Raw genomic sequence first — 17,957 nt, 5'->3', positions numbered from 1 at the left:
GGACTGCCGTATACAGTATGAAACTGCCCGTAGGTGCATAGATATCTCCCTATAACTTCATTGCTTGTATTAATACTGAGCTCGGCTTCTGAATTTAAGGAGCAAGGCCACAAAGTCTACCAGGGTGGCTGGCACATTCAGCTCACTCGCCTTCTTATTTCTCTTGCCTCATAACTTTTATATTCCAGCTAGCACATATGAGTTTAAAATGGGATGGGTCTCTTCTGTTCTGATTTAGTGGGAAGCCGCTTTGTCTCAGAACTGAGTAGTTTGTTCTAAATCTGTTCTTTGTTTGAGCACTTTGATGTATAACATTATTCAAAAGTTAATATTTGTGTCATTAATAGGTTAAGGAATGTTGCTAGGCTGGGATAATGCCTTTGAATGTATGTACAGTAATGTGCAGTATATTTTCTTACATGAGCTCCATTAATTCCTTCTGTCAAAGAAACTGCCACCTGGAAAGAATTGGAAAGTAATTTGTCATAGCTATAATGCAACATAAATCAGGGTACTGGTTTAAATATCAAACTGGACATATCTAGAGTTGGCTTGGAAAATGATTCCAGTACAATTTTTGCTAAGCCAGTAATATTGCTCAGTTGTAAAATTAAAGCAGCCACAATATATGTTTTATTTAACAAGAGCAGTCTGTTTATCTGTCGTTACCCTCCACTGCTAAGAACATGTGACTTGTTCAAAGATTATTTGAAAATAATTTGAAACTCTCTTCTGTTTTTAGAGAAAAAGGACCAAATTTATTGCCTGTGATTTCCTGACTGAGTGGTTATACAAGTAAGTTAATCATGGGTCTGAATTTCAAATACTCATAATGATTCTGTAACATCAGTTCACAAATAGAGCAGCAACAACTGAGATAAGCATGTGCTGTTTTCCTTTTTTATTATCAGTCAAAATGCAAAGAGGAAAGATGAGCCATTCACAGAATTCTTCTCTATCCCGTTTGTGAAGGACTGGCTAAAAGACCAGTAAGTATTGTGCAGCACTCAAATAGTAAGTATCCTTTTTCATATTTCTCTTCTCCCTCTAGTTATTCCAAAAAGAAGTAATAGAGCTTAAATGTGTTTAAATTGTCCCCTTTAAATACTCTTTCCTATTCAGGCAAAACAAAGGCCTCTGTGATGCTTCCTGACTTGGTTGTCCATAAGGTATTTTATGCCAGGATCATTTGTACAGAAAATGGTCTGGGACTGCTAAATACTTCATTATTCTGAAGTGGAGGCCATTTCAAATTGGTGTATTATGAATATCCTTATACTAATGAACAAATAACCCTGCTTTTAGGCACTGCTTGGTGATGTGATAACAGGGAGATCTTTCAGGCTGCATAGTCAGAGATTGCTTGCCTAACCTATGACCAATTTATTGAAAAATCCCTGCATACAGCTCATAATTTTGTGCCTGAGAGGTAACACTTTCAGTTTTGGGGGTGAAACATAGACTTTGTCACTTTCCAGCTTTCTATATTTTCTCCTCAGGTTTGAGCTGTATTATAGTTTTGGAAGACTCTCTTTTGCTAGGTTGTATGAGTTTTGTTGTAGTGCTTTCAAAGAGAATAAAAGGAAGCAGCGGGCCACTTTGAAAGAGTAAAGAAGTTCCATTGGCCAGATTCGCAAGACAGTCCCTCTGCAGGCACCTTTAATGAAGTGGCCTGGTTTGTTGCTAGTGAAACCTCCTTAATGTGGAACACTTTTGAAAATATGTCCAGTGTATTAATGGAAGCTGAGCTGTCTTGACATTTTTTTCTTATGGTTGGACTTGGAAATGCCTAGACTCGAGTCACTGTTTCAGAGAGAGAAGAGCTTCATGGTATTCATAGACGTTGGGAGACAGCTTGGTGGTAGAGGAGTGGACAGCTACAACAGTACAGCAAGTCTGCCTTGTCAATGTGCCTTAAATCTGTCATGAGTGGGCAACCTCTAATATGCTGCACCATATTAGCACTGTTTGGTGTTTGCAAAAAGTAAGCCAAGAGATTTCAAATAGGAATCTGCTATGACAAAAAACATTCTCACCCTCTGTGTTTTTTCTGAGTTCTTTGCAGCAGAATAACGACTCTTGATTTTTCTGGGCCCAAAAGATAGGCTTAAAAAGTTAAGCACCCGGCACTTTTTGAGGACTGCCTTCAGTCTAATGTGGTGGGGGGCGGCGGGCGGGGACAGGGGAGTGGCTTGAGTCTAAGAAGGTTGAGAACAACTGATTTAGTAGTTAGGAAGTTTCATTCTCCTTGTCCATTACCTCTTTGTTCTCTGCCAACAATATTGCCAATGAAAGCTACAGTTTATATGATTCAATTATAATGTTGACTATTTATATATGCTGGATACAGCATTAGAGATGTAAACAGTCTATGTTTTTCATTTTACTTTTAATCTTTAGCCATGTCATAGACCTGCAGTTTTTAGTTTTGGATTTTTTGAATTGCAGTACACTATCAAAGTCTAGAAACTTTAAAATTTTTTAACAAATCTTGATATCAAAATTAACAATTTCTATCTAGTAGAACAGAAAAGCAAGGAACCTTAAGGTAAAAATTAAAATAGCCCACATATAAGCATAGTAAACATCCAAACTCTCCTTAGTAAGATGTCTTAAATACCATTAGATTCACAGAATTAACATGTGTGTGTGTGTTTGGGTATGTAAATTTTAATTTTTATATTTTGACAGTTTAGTTATATATGTTAACCTCTGTCTATCATTTTCATATCATCACACTAAGTAGAAATAAAATTATTTTATAAAGAAGAAATAGAACAATTCCCATCAGAATAGTACAATAAGTAATAAAAATTAGAGGTGCACCAATACATCGGTCCAATATCAGAACAGTACTGATATAAAGAAAATTTGCTGTATCAGAAATCGACCCAATGGGGCCAATAATTTGGCCGATAAATAACCGTGCTGCGCACAGCGGCAGCACTCAGGAAGCAAGGAGCAGAGCTGGCAGTTTGGAGAACTGCGTGCAGCTGGTAAGTCCATTGTGGTGGAAGGGGAGGGGGGAGGGAAGGGGCATGGGGAGGGCAGATCAACACAGCGAGGGTGGCAGGGGTAGGCGCTGCCCAGCCGGGGTAGGGCGGGTGCGGGACAAAGCTGCGGCTCATGGAGGAGTGGCTCCCGCCACTGCTTGCACCCTGGAAGGGCAGTGTGGGGGCACATGCATGAGGCAGGGTGGGCAGGTAGGCTGCAGCTGTGGGCTGGAGCTGGGTCTGCGTGGAGCTCTTCTTGGTGAGGGCTGGGCTTGGAATGCGTACCAGTGGCACTGGGAGGGGGCTGCAGCCACCCGAAATTTCACTGTAGTGTGGCTTCCAGAGCCACCACTGTGTGCCTGCCTGGTGCAGCCTCGGCTCTGCCTGGCATCTGGGTGGAGGCAGGGCATTGAGCCGGGGCTGCTCCAGGCAGGCATTCACTGGTGGTGCTAGGAGTGGGGCTGTGAAATTTGGGGTGGCTGCAACCTCCTCCCAGCACTGCTGGTGCCCACTCCAAGCCCAGGCCCCACCAAGAAGAGCCCTGCGCAGCCCCAGCTTCAGCCTACAGCTTCAGCCTGCCTGCCCCACCCTGTGCAGATCCAGGGGGCACACACCCTGCTCCCCTGCCCTCCCGGGATGCAAGCAGTGGTGGGAGCTGCCCCCCCACGAGCTGCAGCTTTGTTCCACACCAGCAGTGCCTACTCCTGCCTCTGCCCCTTCCTTACTGCAGGGGGTACTGATCTGCCCCCTCATGCCCCTTCCCTCTCCCCTCCCCTTCCACCACAACGGACTTACCAGCTGGAGGCAGCTGTATTGGAAATCAGATCGGTATTGGCCAATATGCCTCCTTAAATATTGGCTATCAGTATTGGCCCCCTCTATCGGTGCACCTCTAATAAAAATTTGAGGATACCCCCCCCACAAAAGATTTGTATATTAATAATATGTCCTTTCTCTGACCCCAGCTTCTTTTCATCTATCCCATTAGTCATATGAAGTCATAAACCAGGGATCCAGATTTTCCACTTCCTGCTGAAAAACACAGAAAAACATGGATTTTCTCTTTTAAAAGGGAAAAACAAGGATTTCTCCCTTTGACGCAGGAAATTGCAGGTTTCCCCTTTTGCAAACAGCTCTCTGCAGGCTGGTAGAGTTCCAGCCTGGAAGGAGCTGCTTGCAAAAAGAGTGCAAAACCCTAAGCCTTGTCTGGAGGGAGAGGAGGAGGGTGCAGGGCCTCAGAATCTCAGACCAGCCAGGGCTGGCTCAAACTCACTTTGCCTCCTGCAGCCTTTAGGGTAAGTAGGGCCTGTGGGGACTGAGGCCTGAGGGTAAGGGGGGGCAGCTGGGGGAGGGAGGGGCTGCAGGTCAGGAATGAGGGAACCAGTGATTTTCTGGTCCCTGCACAGCCCCAGGGGCTGATATCATAGACTTTGGGGCCTGCTGATTGGCCCTGCAGGGAAGGGGGTTGGGGGAAAGAGAAAATAGGGCCTGGTGAGAGGTAGGGCAAATGGGATGCAGATGGAGAAGTGGGAGGGGGATGCAACAAGGGCCACCCATGGGGCTAGACAGGGTCTGCCTCAGCTGCCTTTTAGCTCCCACCAAGAGGTGACTGCTGCTGCCTTCCCGTTGCCTCCACATGAGTGAGTCCCTGGCCCACCATAGTCCCTGCCCTACTACCCCTGCCCCACTGCTCCTAGGCACTCACTTCCCAGATGGTTGCAGATGGCAGTGGTGGGTGTGCCAAAGTACTCAGGACTGGTAGTGCACAGGCCAGGCTGGACAAGCACAGCATGTCCTGGCAGAGTGGCTCTGAGATCTGCAGCTGGTAAAGGCAGCAGTGGCCATGGGAATTGTGTGGGGGCCACTGGAGCTGCAATGATCCCACAGCTGGGACAGGTCTGCTTCACTGGGACATACTGTGCCACCATCTGGACCCATGTGAGCGGTGAGCACCCAGGTGTAGTGGGCAGAGGTAGTGGGGTGGTGACCACAGCAGGCCAGGGACTTGCATGGGGGCAGTTGACAGGCAGGAGGCAGCCCCACTTTGCTTGGAGGCTAAAAGGCAGCTGGAGCAGACCCCAAATGGCCTCTTCGGTAGCTCCTGCTACATCCCAATCCCACTCCCCCTGCTTCTTCCCTTCCTCCTCCTCCTCTTCTCTTCGTGCCACCCTCTCCCAGCTGCCTTACCCATTGGCGACATGTAGGGGGTGGGGTACATGTGGGTGCATGTGCACCTCCTAAGATTGGCCGCTGCCAGCAGCATCTGTGACCAGTCATCACTCATCACCTCCCTCCCACCACCGACATTGCCGGCAGCATCTGTAGGCAGTTGCCAGTCGCCACTTGGCACTTGCCACCCCACTCCCACCATTGATTCCATCGCAGCCATCTGCAGCTGGTCCCTGCTCGGCCTGCTGTCACCACTGACATCACCGCAGCTACCTGCTGGCAGTCCCTGCTCGCTGCTGCCATGTCCCCACCACTGCCACTGTCACCGCTGCCTGTGGGTGGTCGTTGTGCTCTCCCAGCCTTGGGAGGCACAAGGCATTCATGGCCTTGCCCATTGTCAGGCTTCCTTTGGCTGGGGGACAGTGGCACACGGGACATACAGGGTCAGTGGCAGGGCTGGGGAGCTGTGGTTTGAGCATGGGGGCAGGGGCATGGGCAGGAGCAGGGCACTGGCATATCAGGGGTGCTCAGTGCCACAAAGCAGTGGGGGGACAGCTGCAGTTGGACCTGCGTCCTGGTGCAGAGGGGGAGCTGCTGCTGCGAGGGAACAAGTAGCAAGTAGGCAGGGCCTGTGGGTCAGGAGTGAGGGGCACTGGCTGAGCTGTGGTGGCTGTGGCTTGGGCGTGAGGGGCTCCCAGCATATCAGTGCTGCTCAGTGCCACAGAGCAGTGGGGGGGACAGCCACAGCTGGACCCATGTCCTGGTGAGCAAAGGGGGCAGGAGGAGCTCTGATTTTCCATGATAAAAAAACCCAAAATCAAATACCAAAATATATACGTATTTAGAATTTATTCTAATATAATAAAAGCCTTAGTCTGTCTGTCTGTCTGTCTGTCTGTAACACTCCGAGCCAACTGCACATGCGCTGCCTAGAGGGCACGCACCAGTAGGCTGTGAGGGCCCGGAGTCTTATGGGGTGAGGGAGGGAGGTATCTGCTGTGCAGCCCCCCCACAACAGCAAGCAAGGAGGGGGAATCAGCAGGGAAGAGGAGAGGAAGGGAAGGTGGAGGTTTCTGGTGGCAGTGCCCCACTGCTGCTGCCATGCCCCACCCTGCTGTCACCGCTGCCGCCCAGCCCTGACAACAGCCAGCAGAAGGGGAGGCAGCAGGGAGGGAGGGAGGAGGGGGGAGGGGAAGCAGGGAGGCGGGGCATTTTGCACCACCAGCTGCCGCAGCATGCAAATTCCCATCCCCCTGTTCCTGGGAGCTGGTGGCAGCGTGGGATGGAGCAGCAGGGGTTGGGGGGCTGCACTGGTTGGGGGGCTGCACTGGGCCGCACTAGGAACAGCGGGGGTGCGGAGGTGCAGGGGACATGGGGGGCAGTGGGAATGCAGGGGGTGGGGAGGGGCATATGGGGCCGGAGGCGGAGCGGTGGCATCAGGGGGCAGATGTTTCATGATGGGCAATTTGCTAGTTTTATTATGATTGAGGCACTGGTAGGCTTCCAAATTGCTTTAAATTGTAAATGTATCAATGATATATTGTGTTCCACTGATACCTGTATATGTAGTGGCATTTCATTATAACAGTGCAAAAACATGGATTTTGTGGGGGTTTCATCAGAGAGTTTTGGATTTTTTAACAGAGGAAGCTAGGATCCCGGATCATAACAATATCATCCTATGTAAGAGACATGACATTAAATTCTCAGTCAATTTTAAATGTGGTACTAATATTTTAATGTTCTTTACATGAAAAGAAACAAAAAGGGAAAGTTCTACTACTTCTTAAGGAAAAAAACCTGTTTTTTTTTTTTCAAGTATTTGGCCAAGGTTTGAAAAGTGCTCCAAAAGAACCATCAAAGTAGGAATACATTTCTACACTGTTTTAAAGCAGATTTTCTCTTATTAGAACAGGGAATTCTGTATGCTTAAAAATACCTAACAGAGAATTAATGTTTTTCCTCTGAAAGCATCTCTGTGACTCAGAAGTTTCTTTAATGTCAGCTTGTTTTAATACATCCCAAACTTGAAGGTTACCTCTTTTGGCTATACTCCAGTACTTCCAATTTTATTTAACTGAATCTGAAACCCCAGTCTTATGAGTCTCCTTTTCTCTGCAGTATGTTTCTAAACAAGGTCTTACAGTCTGAGTTCTCTCAGAATGATACATGAAAGCTGTATTCAATTGTACAGGTTTAGATTGGTGCCTCCTAGCTTTAATTCTGAAGAGTTTGCCAGAAATGAACAGCTTGTAAAGTGACTTTAAAATTGTTTCCATCTGTAGAATTGACAGTAACAGCTAAGGTTGCAGTAGCTTCACTACAGTTGCCATGTATTATGTTTTATACAACACCCAGTGCATAAACAAATATTTTATCCTTATTCAGGTGTTGATTATTCAAACATTTTTAAAAGAAACAAAAGTATTGCCCTGATGTCACTGTATCTGGCAACTCTGAATTTTGTTTCCCAGAACACAAATAAGTTTATGTTTTCTCTCAAACTAGAACTGTACCTTTAAGATAAGGAGACATCTTAGTTCCAAATGAAAAAAGAAATAAAATGTAGACATGTTTTCTCTGCACATAATTATGCAAGGAGATATATACCGTCTGTTAGCATTGTTTCCAGTTAAATTATAATGAAACAAACCTAAGCACAAATAACCAAATTATACATACGGTTCTACATAAAAATAAGGTTCCTGTAATGTCCTGATCCTAGTGAAGTTTTACTTTTTAGTAAGGATAGGCTCAGGGCTGTATTTTCTGGATCACTGACATCTCTGACTTTCCAGCCGTCAAAAGTAGAATAAATAAGTGTGTGGGGAAAAGCATTAAAATAAAGGCATAATTTTGTGCTGCTATGAAAAATGCTAATGTTATGAGAAATTCATGTAATATTGATTTAGAAATTATACAGCTTCATTCACATTCACCTCCAACTGCCTGCAAATGGAAGACATGTAGTTTTGTGTTTGTGAATAATCTTGTATGGTTTCTTCTGCCATCTGCCCAGGGTCAGCTCACATACGGAGACTTGACTGGGATTACAAGAGCTTTGCAGTTTCTTTGTGAATTACTTGCACAGTGCAGAGCATTGAAACAACTTGCATCTTTGTTTTTGTATAAAAGTATTCACTCACTATTGAATTCAAGAGAACCTACTCCCTGTTGACACTGCTTTTACCTGTCAACCAAAACAAATATGTAGATATTGAGAAAATAAATTTATTTTAGTGCCTTAGTGAACTGTGCAGATAACATATGCAGATATATACATGATTACTAATACAATGCTAGTTGCTTTTTGTATGGCAAATATATAAGCGCATGTATACAGATTAATTTTTCCCCCTCCTTTTAATATTCTAATTAGGCAAAGTCTGCTGGTCTCAGCTGCCTTTACAGTTGACTTCATGTCAGTTCTCAGTTGGCCAATAGGGGTAATTTTGCATGGGTGGTTGGTTTTGTTCATTTCATAATCAGGCTGCGCTTTCTGCATACTACTGTATTTCACTACTCTGTCAGTGAAGCAGTCATACTCTATGGATATATTTAATGTGTATTTCATTTGCAAAATGTCCTTTATTAACGTTACTTGAGCTTTGTAGGGTAAGTAATGCATTTAACAGGAAAAAGCAATCAAACAGTTGTGGAATTTGTTGCATGGGGGAAGCTACAGAGCTGTCATTTACGAAAGTGACTGATTTAAAGTTTCTGTAGGAAGCTAACTTTTGCATTTTACTGTGCAACCATAGCATTGTATTGGTCATATCTTGGCATGTAGTTTGCGTGTGAATGTTTTATACATTGATTTGAGTTTTTGTGATTGAAAGGCCTCTTACAATATTGAAAGATAGTATAATTTATAGTAGAGATAAGCCAGAATGACTGTGAGAAAGATGAACAAATACAACTTCTCAGTAGTACCTCTGGTATTAAATTTATTTAGGTTAGCTGATATGCTGTATTAAAGGCTAGTCCTACATTTGCTCATCTTTCACACTTGCAGGTTATGGTAATTGAAAAACATTGAGGTCAGTGACTTCAGTGGGCTTTGGACCTGGCCAACCTGCCTTTCATCCATTAATCTCCTTCCATCTAAAGCCAAAATAACTCTTGTGAAATGTGCAAATATTGTTCTACAAAGAAGGAAACTGAGGCACAGAATCACAAAATGACCTGCAGAATATCAGACATGAAGTCTGCAGAGCCACAGGTAGGGCTTGGGTATTTCAATTCCTAGTCTCAAGCTGTACCCACAAATTCCTTATTGAACAGAAATAGTCTTTACCAAGGCATACAAAGTGAGTGTTATGGGAAAGAAACCATGTTTATTCAATTCATTTCAGACAGAAAATACTGACCTGAGAGGTACGTGACAAGCTACAATTCTGTTTAGTTTTTGTGGTTGGCACAGGTATGCATGGCCCTTCTTAGACAAACATAAAATCTATTTTTTCTCTTCCTCCCATTTCCTACCGCTAAACCCAGAGACACTCACTGAGGTGGTTAGTCTAGCAGTTCTTTTACCTACTCCACATGGGGAGTAACACCTGCAGCTGGAAGGTGCTTTCATAGGGAACAACTGGCTAGGCTTCAACACTAACAAAAAGGCTTGGGGGTTATAAGTAAATCATAAATTGCCTATGTGTTACCAGTGTAATAGTGTTGCACCACAGCTAATAGCATACTGGGATGAATTAACAGGAGTGCTTATACAAGACATGGGAAGTGATTATTCCACTCGATTCAGCATTGGTGATGCATCTGGAATCCTTTTTCCAGTTTTGAACATGACACTTCAAGAAAGATGTCAACAAACTTGGAAGAGCCCAGAGGAGAGCAGCAAAAATTATTTGTGGCTTAGGATGTATAACATATGAAGAGAGTTTAGAACAAGGGAGGTATGATTTGACAGGAGCCTTTGAACACAAGAAGGATTATTATATAGAACAGTGGTTTTCATCCTTTGGTACCTTACGTACTCCCTGCCAATTGACATGGCAAAAACGAAACTGGAAGTCGCACTGTGGCACTACCGGTTTTGCCGCTGTGAGCGAATTCCCACTTTTTCCTCGCAGATCATGGCCTGGGGCAAAACAGCCTGCTTGGGGCCTCCCCGCTGTGTCCCATGGCACACTGAAGCCAGGGAGTAAAAGCCCCGGCATGTCGGATGAGGCAGGAAGAGTGGCAGCCAGAACTTCTGGCCCAAACAGGCAAAGGTGCCTCCAGCTTGGGGGGGGAGGGTACAGGCCAAAGTCAAAACGCAGCACCCAAGTACCACGTGCCCGTGTCTTGCGTACCCCCAGGGGTCTCATACCAGGGGTTGAGAAACACTGATATAGAGGATAGTGATCAATTGTTCTTCAAGTCCAGTGGCAACAAGCTACTAACAGATTTAAATTGCAACAGAGGAGATTTAGGTTTAAATATTCAGAAGTACTTTCTAACTATGAGGGTGGTTAAACAATGGAACAGACCAAACAGTTGGGATGTGGAAATTCTGCCATTGGAAATAGTTAAATGCAGGCAGGCCAAATATTTGGCGTGGTTAGACAGAACGATCCTGCCTGGAGCAGGGAGTTGGCCTAGCTGGCCTATAAGGTCCCTTCCAGCCCTGTTTGTCTATGATTTTATGACTAAAGAATCTGTTTTCAGACCTTTAGGATCTCTTCCCTAGGACATCCTGTACCACCCATGCAGCACAGAGGCTAAATCACCCTCCCACTTCCTACCCAGACTGAGAGAGACCTTTCTAAAGCACTAGGCCTCACGTCCTTTCACCTCCTCTAGACAAGGAGCAAAAGCAGTAGCTGTGAGGAGCCTCCAGGCCCTGCTGACATTATCATTCACTCAACCTTTGGAGTTGGGCTGAGGATATGGTTTTTCTCATATTCTCTTTTGCACTGGTTGCTGGTTTCCCTTCAGGCTAATCATTTCCTACCCTAAGGCCCTTCAGATGTCCTGTCTCATTTTACTGGCCGCTGTGCTTCTCCTTTTCCTCTTCTCTATCTCTCCCATCACAATTACCAACTTTCTTATGGTTTCACTTTTTCTTCCCCACCTTCACCACAATATAAATTAAATAATTATATATTTAATTAAAAAATAATTACTTGTGGACATAATCTCCTTGTGAATATTTTGCTTGTACCTTTTATTTCTGTCTTCCACCCAGTCTGTTTTTTGTCTTTTTATACTGTAATCTTTTCTGGGCAAGAATTATGTCTCCCTTTATATCATAACAGTTCCTAGTGTATTTTCTTTGCTAAGAATATAAATAATATATACATAAATAACCTAATGATACGAATAATATAATAATGATAAAGGCAAAAATATTCTCCCCTAGCTTGCAACCTTTACAAATAGCCAGACAAGCCTCTTTTGTATCATGAATGAAACTGCATGCAATAAGCATGCTCCTTTTCCAAATGCACTAGAACTGGAATAACCACAGGGCTAAAATGTTAGGTTGTCAGACACTGTAGATGTCACAAATGGCCTGGAAGTTGGCCTAGATTAATGCCTATGTTCTGTGTGTTTTATATCTGCACCTAACTATATGTCAGGGGAAAAAAACAGGCTGAAAATGTAGACAGAAATTTGCATCTTGAGTCTTTCCCTTCTAGAATCCTGCTTGAAATGTAAAGAAAGCAAAGCGAGATTTTTAAAAATAGGATATTATCCTCCTTCACAGTTGGAGACCTTTCTACTTGTGTATTCTCAAATGGATACAAAATTTCATGCCAGTGAATACATGGAAAATGCAGTAAGCAGAAAGGAAATTGTAGTATTTATTCATTCCCTCTTTAGTTGTCAGCAGTAGCAAGGGATCTTTCCAGTTGGAGAGAGTGATAGAAAGAAGAGTTTGGATGATTGCCAGAAGTAAAGCTTTACAAAGTCTGCTGGTTTGTAATTCTTCCTTCAGAAGGTCAAGCAGGACTGTTCCCACATTCATAGTCCTTCAGAGAAGTACCTCCATACAACGGACAAGAAGTGGGTCCTTTTCTTTTATACTGTGAGGACTGCTTTTCAGATTGCTTCCTCTCAATCTAGTTTATTGGGATTTTTCCAAAAGATAATCAGTTTTCAAAAATGTGTCTCAAAACAGAGTGTTGAATGGGTGTATTATTACCTGGTAAAAAGAAATGGCATGGCTTATAAATTCTCTGCATCCATTCTTTTAAGTCTGTGGAATTGTCCAAGGGGTAGTCCCTTCAACTCGTTGTATAAATCTAAACCTTTAAGACTGTGGGGCTTTCACGCATTGTTTGGTGCATGTTGTGTTAGTGTAACTGTCTGGATTCAAAGGCTAGACAAGTCAGTGCTGCGATTTCCATTTGATTAAGAGGATTTTTTCATCTGGTTTGGGGGTAACTAATGTTTAATTGTATTGAGAAGCAGAGATTTCCAGTGCACTGAGTAGTGTCATATCTTCCTCCCTAATGTTGTTTCTGCTTTCATATCTTTCTCCCAGGGCAGGGACTGTCTCATGTTTGTCTGTGTTTGTACAGGGCCCAGGAAACAATTAGGGTCTCTTTGGATTTCACTGTAACATAAATTTTCATGGCTGATAATCGTTAAAGTCAAATGGAGCCTGGAGTATAAGTTGCCTTCTTTTCAAACTTCACAGCCGTAGGCTTTGGATGCAGGACATTTCTACCAGTGTAATTTACACTGCTTTTGTACACTGTGGTAAAGTACACTGGAAGCCAGAGTGGAGGAAGGACCAGCTGTCCTTGGATAGCTTTGTGCTTAAAGCATTATCACAGTATATTGCCACACAGGTAGATAATAGCCTACTTGCCTTGAGCAGGCACATGCCGAGACAGAGTAAAAACTGAACTTTTACTGCAGTTTTTTATGGAGTCAAGGGAGTTGCACTGCAATGGGGCTGTATGCTGTATGTCCGCCTCCAGTTTTACACTGGTGCAACCATGTCATATGTCCAGGACCTAGTCATGGTCTATGTGAGACGGGAGGCAGGAGCCCCCACAACGTGGCCCAGACCCTTGGCTGATGCACCCCGGTACTTCCCTCAGGAGCTGGGACGAGCGGCAGCAGGAAGGAAACACCGATGCAGGCTCAGCAGTTCCGCAGCTGCCTAAGCCTGCGTATCAGCAAACACCGGGGGCATGGCGCCCCAGAAGCAAGGGCTGCTCAAAAGGCAGCTGGAGATTCAGCTGAGCAAGTGCTGAGGAGCGAGGAGCAGAACGCCAGCTGGAAGACACCAGCTGTGGAGCCAGTAGGCTCCAACTCCAGCCGCCACAACAAGGAGCCGGGCGCGTGCCGGAGAACCCAGATGGGTGAGGCAGAGGGCAGCTTCGGGGGCTAACAGGGGTGAGGGAGCCCCACTGAGAAGCAGCAGCCTCAAGGGACGCTGCCGAGAAGCAGAGGGGCTCTGACCAGGAGCTCAGACGCCGTGGCTGGGGACAGCTCCTCAAGCCCACAGGCATCCCCAGCCAGCCCTGCAATGGGCAGAGCACAGGGAATCACGAGCCCCCAGGAGGGGGAAGTAGACAACACCAGCTGGAGGGACCAAGACAACTGGACCACAGGTCAGCTGGGACCCAGGGAGGTGATGCCAGAAGAGCTGGCAGAGGCTGGACACAGGCCAGTTGCCTGTACCCATGTCTACTAAGATAAAGGGAACAGACAAATCTTCCCCAAGGTACTGAAGGCCCAGAGAGAGGGAATCTCGGGAGCCTGCTGGCAGAATCTGGTCATTTTCAGTTGAGTTTCTTCAGTTACAGTATGGCCCCGAACAGGGCAGGTTTAGTTTCCCAAGAGAGGGGAAGCCAACCCAAAGACGAGGGATGGACCCCTGAAGATTGACAGCCAGGAAGACCCGACCCTTTCAAGGCAGGCAGAGTGGGAAGACCTGTGGGGGGCAGCATCTACCAAGGCCAAGGATGTGGTAAGGGTGGGGTAAAAGGAGAGGTTTGATGCCTCATTAAGACAACCCAGGGCCGAGATCCCTTTGGGTCATCTACAGGAACTGCCTCCCCAACAACAACATCAAAGATGTGGCAGGCGAGAAAGGGCAGCGCCTGAACCACCTAGGTGGCACCAAAACCAGATCTCACCCTGACGTTACTGGGGAGCAAGGCACCAACAAAAGGGGGGCCAAAACCTTATAACACCTACCAGTGACACTTTAAATCAATTGTGTACATCCCCAAATCTTTGTGAAGACATTGTGGACTTTCTATTGAACTGGCAGAGAATTCACGGCTGTTAACAGGACTTTGTGATTCAGTGTACCTGCAAACAGTCAATTGCAATACTGGGTCTAAATTTGGAGACTTTGGCTATATATATTGGTATATAGTATAAGGTGCATTTAATACTGAATCATACATGGTGCTAATAAAGAAAATGTAAGAGTAGAAAAATGTTAATGTCCATTAGATTGTAATTTTTTTTCCAAAGTAGGCAACAGGACTTATGGTTGTAGAGCAGGGCTCTAGTCCAGACTTGGACCTCTGGACATTATTGTAATATAATTATTGGATCAATATGCTTCTGAACCACATGCACTCTATTAAGGTGGATAACATAATGAAAGCTTTTTATTTTCCATCTTAAGAGCATGACTTAGAGTGTATCATCTAATTTCTGCTGAGAATTCAACACAGAAATTAGATGCCCAAGTATAGAAATCTGATGTATTTTGGGGAAAACCCTCTTTAATACTTTGTATACTTTTCTAACACAAGTGTGGTGTTTTTCTGCTAGATACTGAATTACAACTACATAATATTATTTAATTAATAGATAGCTTATATACTTGGGATACTTACAAGCCTGATTGCTGAGAAACCACAGCACTTCCTTCCTAACTTTAAGCAGTCTTTTGGTCAATGCCTGCTTTATTCATATTTGCTCAAACCTATTATGCCGGGAAAAAAATTCTACTAAAGCCATTTTGTGTGTGGAATTTATGCTACACTGCATATTTAGTGTCAGCTCCTAGAAATCTAGGTGATCTAAGACTTCTATTTTTCAAATAAATAAGCAGAATATATTTACTGTACATTTGGTTGTCATTTCTAATCTTTTTGGAGTGTTACAGCTGTCTTCTGCCAGGGATGACATATTCCCTCTTCTCCCAGTTCACTGTTAATGGGTGATTGCGTCTGCTCATATTCTATTTTTATTTGACCTAAAGCCAATTGCATATATCCCCTTAGACAAAAATGGACCTGGCACGACTTTTGTTCCCTCAAGCTGGCCTGCTGAAATGATTGATGTTTCCTAGTGACTGCCACACCAAAGATTAAGTCTTACCCTTTATGCTTGATTTACACCAGTTTCTTTGATTTAGCCTTGGATCGTAAACCTCATGGATCCTCATAATTTAACAATGAAAGCAATGGAATGGCTAGAGGTATTTTTGCAGACTACAAGGAAATCCATTCTACTCTCTGAAGTCTGAGGTGTCATTACTAGTGAAAGGTCATTGTTTTCGTAAACATGCCTGTTGTGTTGCCTCATTTTCACTTTTAAAGTGATAGAACAGGAGATGGGAAGCTATCAGCAAAAACAATGCAATCTCAACACTTACTTGGCCATTAATTAGAATCAGAGTTCTACTCAGGCTGTCTTAGTTGCCCAGCATGCTAAAAATGTCCACAGAGTTACACCCTTATGGCTTAATGGAGATAGCACATTCTGTTGTTGTCTGTATTTCCATTTTCCCAGACAGAAACTAATGTTTTTGTTCACATAAAATAAATGAGTGCCAAAACCACAGCTGACAGGATGTCGAGCACAATTTGTCCCTGTGTACATTGACTGTAAAGTTGTGGACAGCATTGTATTAGTTAACAATTAAGGTCACACTCTAACTTTGTGTACTTGTCTGGTGAAGACAGTCCTGAAGACAAAGGGCTCAAAAAGCATGGAAACACTGTTAGGGCAGGTATAAATATAAATGAGACTAATCAAAGAAAAATGTGGATTGAATACATGGAAAAGTCTCCTAATGTGAGACCTATTATATGTAGAATAGACTTCCAAAGGAAGTGCCAGAAGAGCCAGTGTTTTGGTCAATTAAAATGTAACTGGAAAAAGCATTTGGGGATTTCTTGTATACCCTGTCATTACAATTTAATAGCACTGGCAGGGATATTTATAAGTAGCTTTGATCTCCAGTTCCAATGAAATAAGCATAAAGGGATTCTGTGATAAGGATCAATTTTCCCAAAAATGCTTACGTGGTGTTAGATCCAAAAGATCAGTGCCTCCAGATTGATCCACCTCTGAACTTCCCAAAACAAACTTGTGCACAAATCTTTATATAATCTGTCTTTGTTGATGATCCACTGACTTCTAAGTATTCTGGTATCTTGTTCATAACAGGTATGATCATGAGTTGTAACATGTTTTATCTGTAGCCCAGTGCCGTTCGAAAGGTCACAGAAATTAATTCAGACTGCTTCATTCAACAAGGTGCTAACTGACCAGTCTGAACAAGGGACAGACAAACTTTAATAGTAAATGATTCTTCAAAGCAAAAACTGAGATGCTGATCTGAATATACACTACAAAGATAAATGTATTAATGTAACTGTAAAGTGGTTGTCATTGCAAATAGGATGCGAATTTACTGAAAATGCTCGTAGATCCCTGCAGTTGGTGCTAAAAATTAATTTTGGAATTCTTTACACAGCAATCAATGATAAAAGTGCCACATTTATTCCACAGTCTTATTTAGGCATGTTTATTTGGCTGTTTGCATGCAGGTAGATGGGTACTGAATCAGTTAGCCTCTGACACAGTTCAGTCTTCATAGCATACAGACTGTTATTCAAATCGTTTATGGACGAAAATATATTCTTTGATAAGGATCAAAAGAGTTGTGCACTTCTCATTATTGTGGGAAATCTTTTTAGTGTTTGTAAATAAAAGTGACCAAATAAAGGCAGGTATTTAAAACATGAAGAGAATTCAAAACATTATGCCCTTCATATACTTTTACATGGTAGTGTTCAAAGGGAAAGAATATTTTGCATATATACTGCATTTAATAATTTTTGTATCATGGTATCTAATTGTGCATATATACTACATCTAGTAGTATTTTAAAAGAGAACATTATTTTATTTGTACGTTTTATTTTGAAATCTTAAGAAATTGTATCTACAGATCTTAAACGACTTTTCTCATGTTTGTTGGGTATATTATTAAAGAATAAGCTATTTTTAAAAGGTTGAATATTTCTTTCTTTTTTTTCTTGTAGTCCTAGACCACCCATTCCTCTGTCTCTCCTGTTATCAGAAGAAGAAGCAAGCAAAATAATTCAGTCATTCTGGAGAGGTTATTGGGTAAGAGTCATCTATAATTATTTTGCTTGATGTTGAATCTCTGTGACTGTGCAGACCCCGGGGGAAACCCTTACATACATTTTAAGTCCAGGATACTATAAATAACTATGAAGACCCCCACGGTTCACTGGCATTGATTGTACTTCTGTGTAAGATGTCTAATGACTCAGATCTTTTCACAGGAGCATCAGTAATAGATGCTTCCTGTTTCCCTCCCCAAATAAGTCTACGTGATATACAATTACAGAAATGTACTTAGTTCCTGTTTTGAGAATCTCCATCTTAGCATCAGGAAAAGGTTTCCATGTCAGATGTATGGATAGGTGAGAAAAAAAGTGATGGGGAAAACTAGGAAAAAGCAATACAGAATGGAGAGAGGGAGAGAAAAATGGCACAAAATAAAGCCAGAAATGTATAGGAAAAATAGAAAACAGTGCAGGGAAAAGGAGCAAGAGAA

General features: G+C 43.4%; 1 protein-coding gene across 1 annotated transcript in view; it reads left to right on the top strand.

The window, feature by feature from the left end:
- IQCK (IQ motif containing K) overlaps positions 1–17,957 on the top strand; it is an 88,150-nt gene that overhangs the window by 28,761 nt on the left and 41,432 nt on the right. The window contains exons 5-7 of the mRNA XM_019541768.1: positions 743–795; positions 912–989; positions 17,416–17,500. Of these exons, the coding sequence (XP_019397313.1) occupies positions 743–795; positions 912–989; positions 17,416–17,500 (216 nt within the window). The remainder of the gene's footprint in view (positions 1–742; positions 796–911; positions 990–17,415; positions 17,501–17,957) is intronic.

The sequence above is a fragment of the Crocodylus porosus genome, unplaced genomic scaffold, assembly GCF_001723895.1.
Source record: "Crocodylus porosus isolate Cpor-Errol unplaced genomic scaffold, CroPor_comp1, whole genome shotgun sequence".
Taxonomy (NCBI): Eukaryota; Metazoa; Chordata; order Crocodylia; family Crocodylidae; genus Crocodylus; species Crocodylus porosus.
This window is presented reverse-complemented; position numbering and strand designations above follow the sequence as displayed.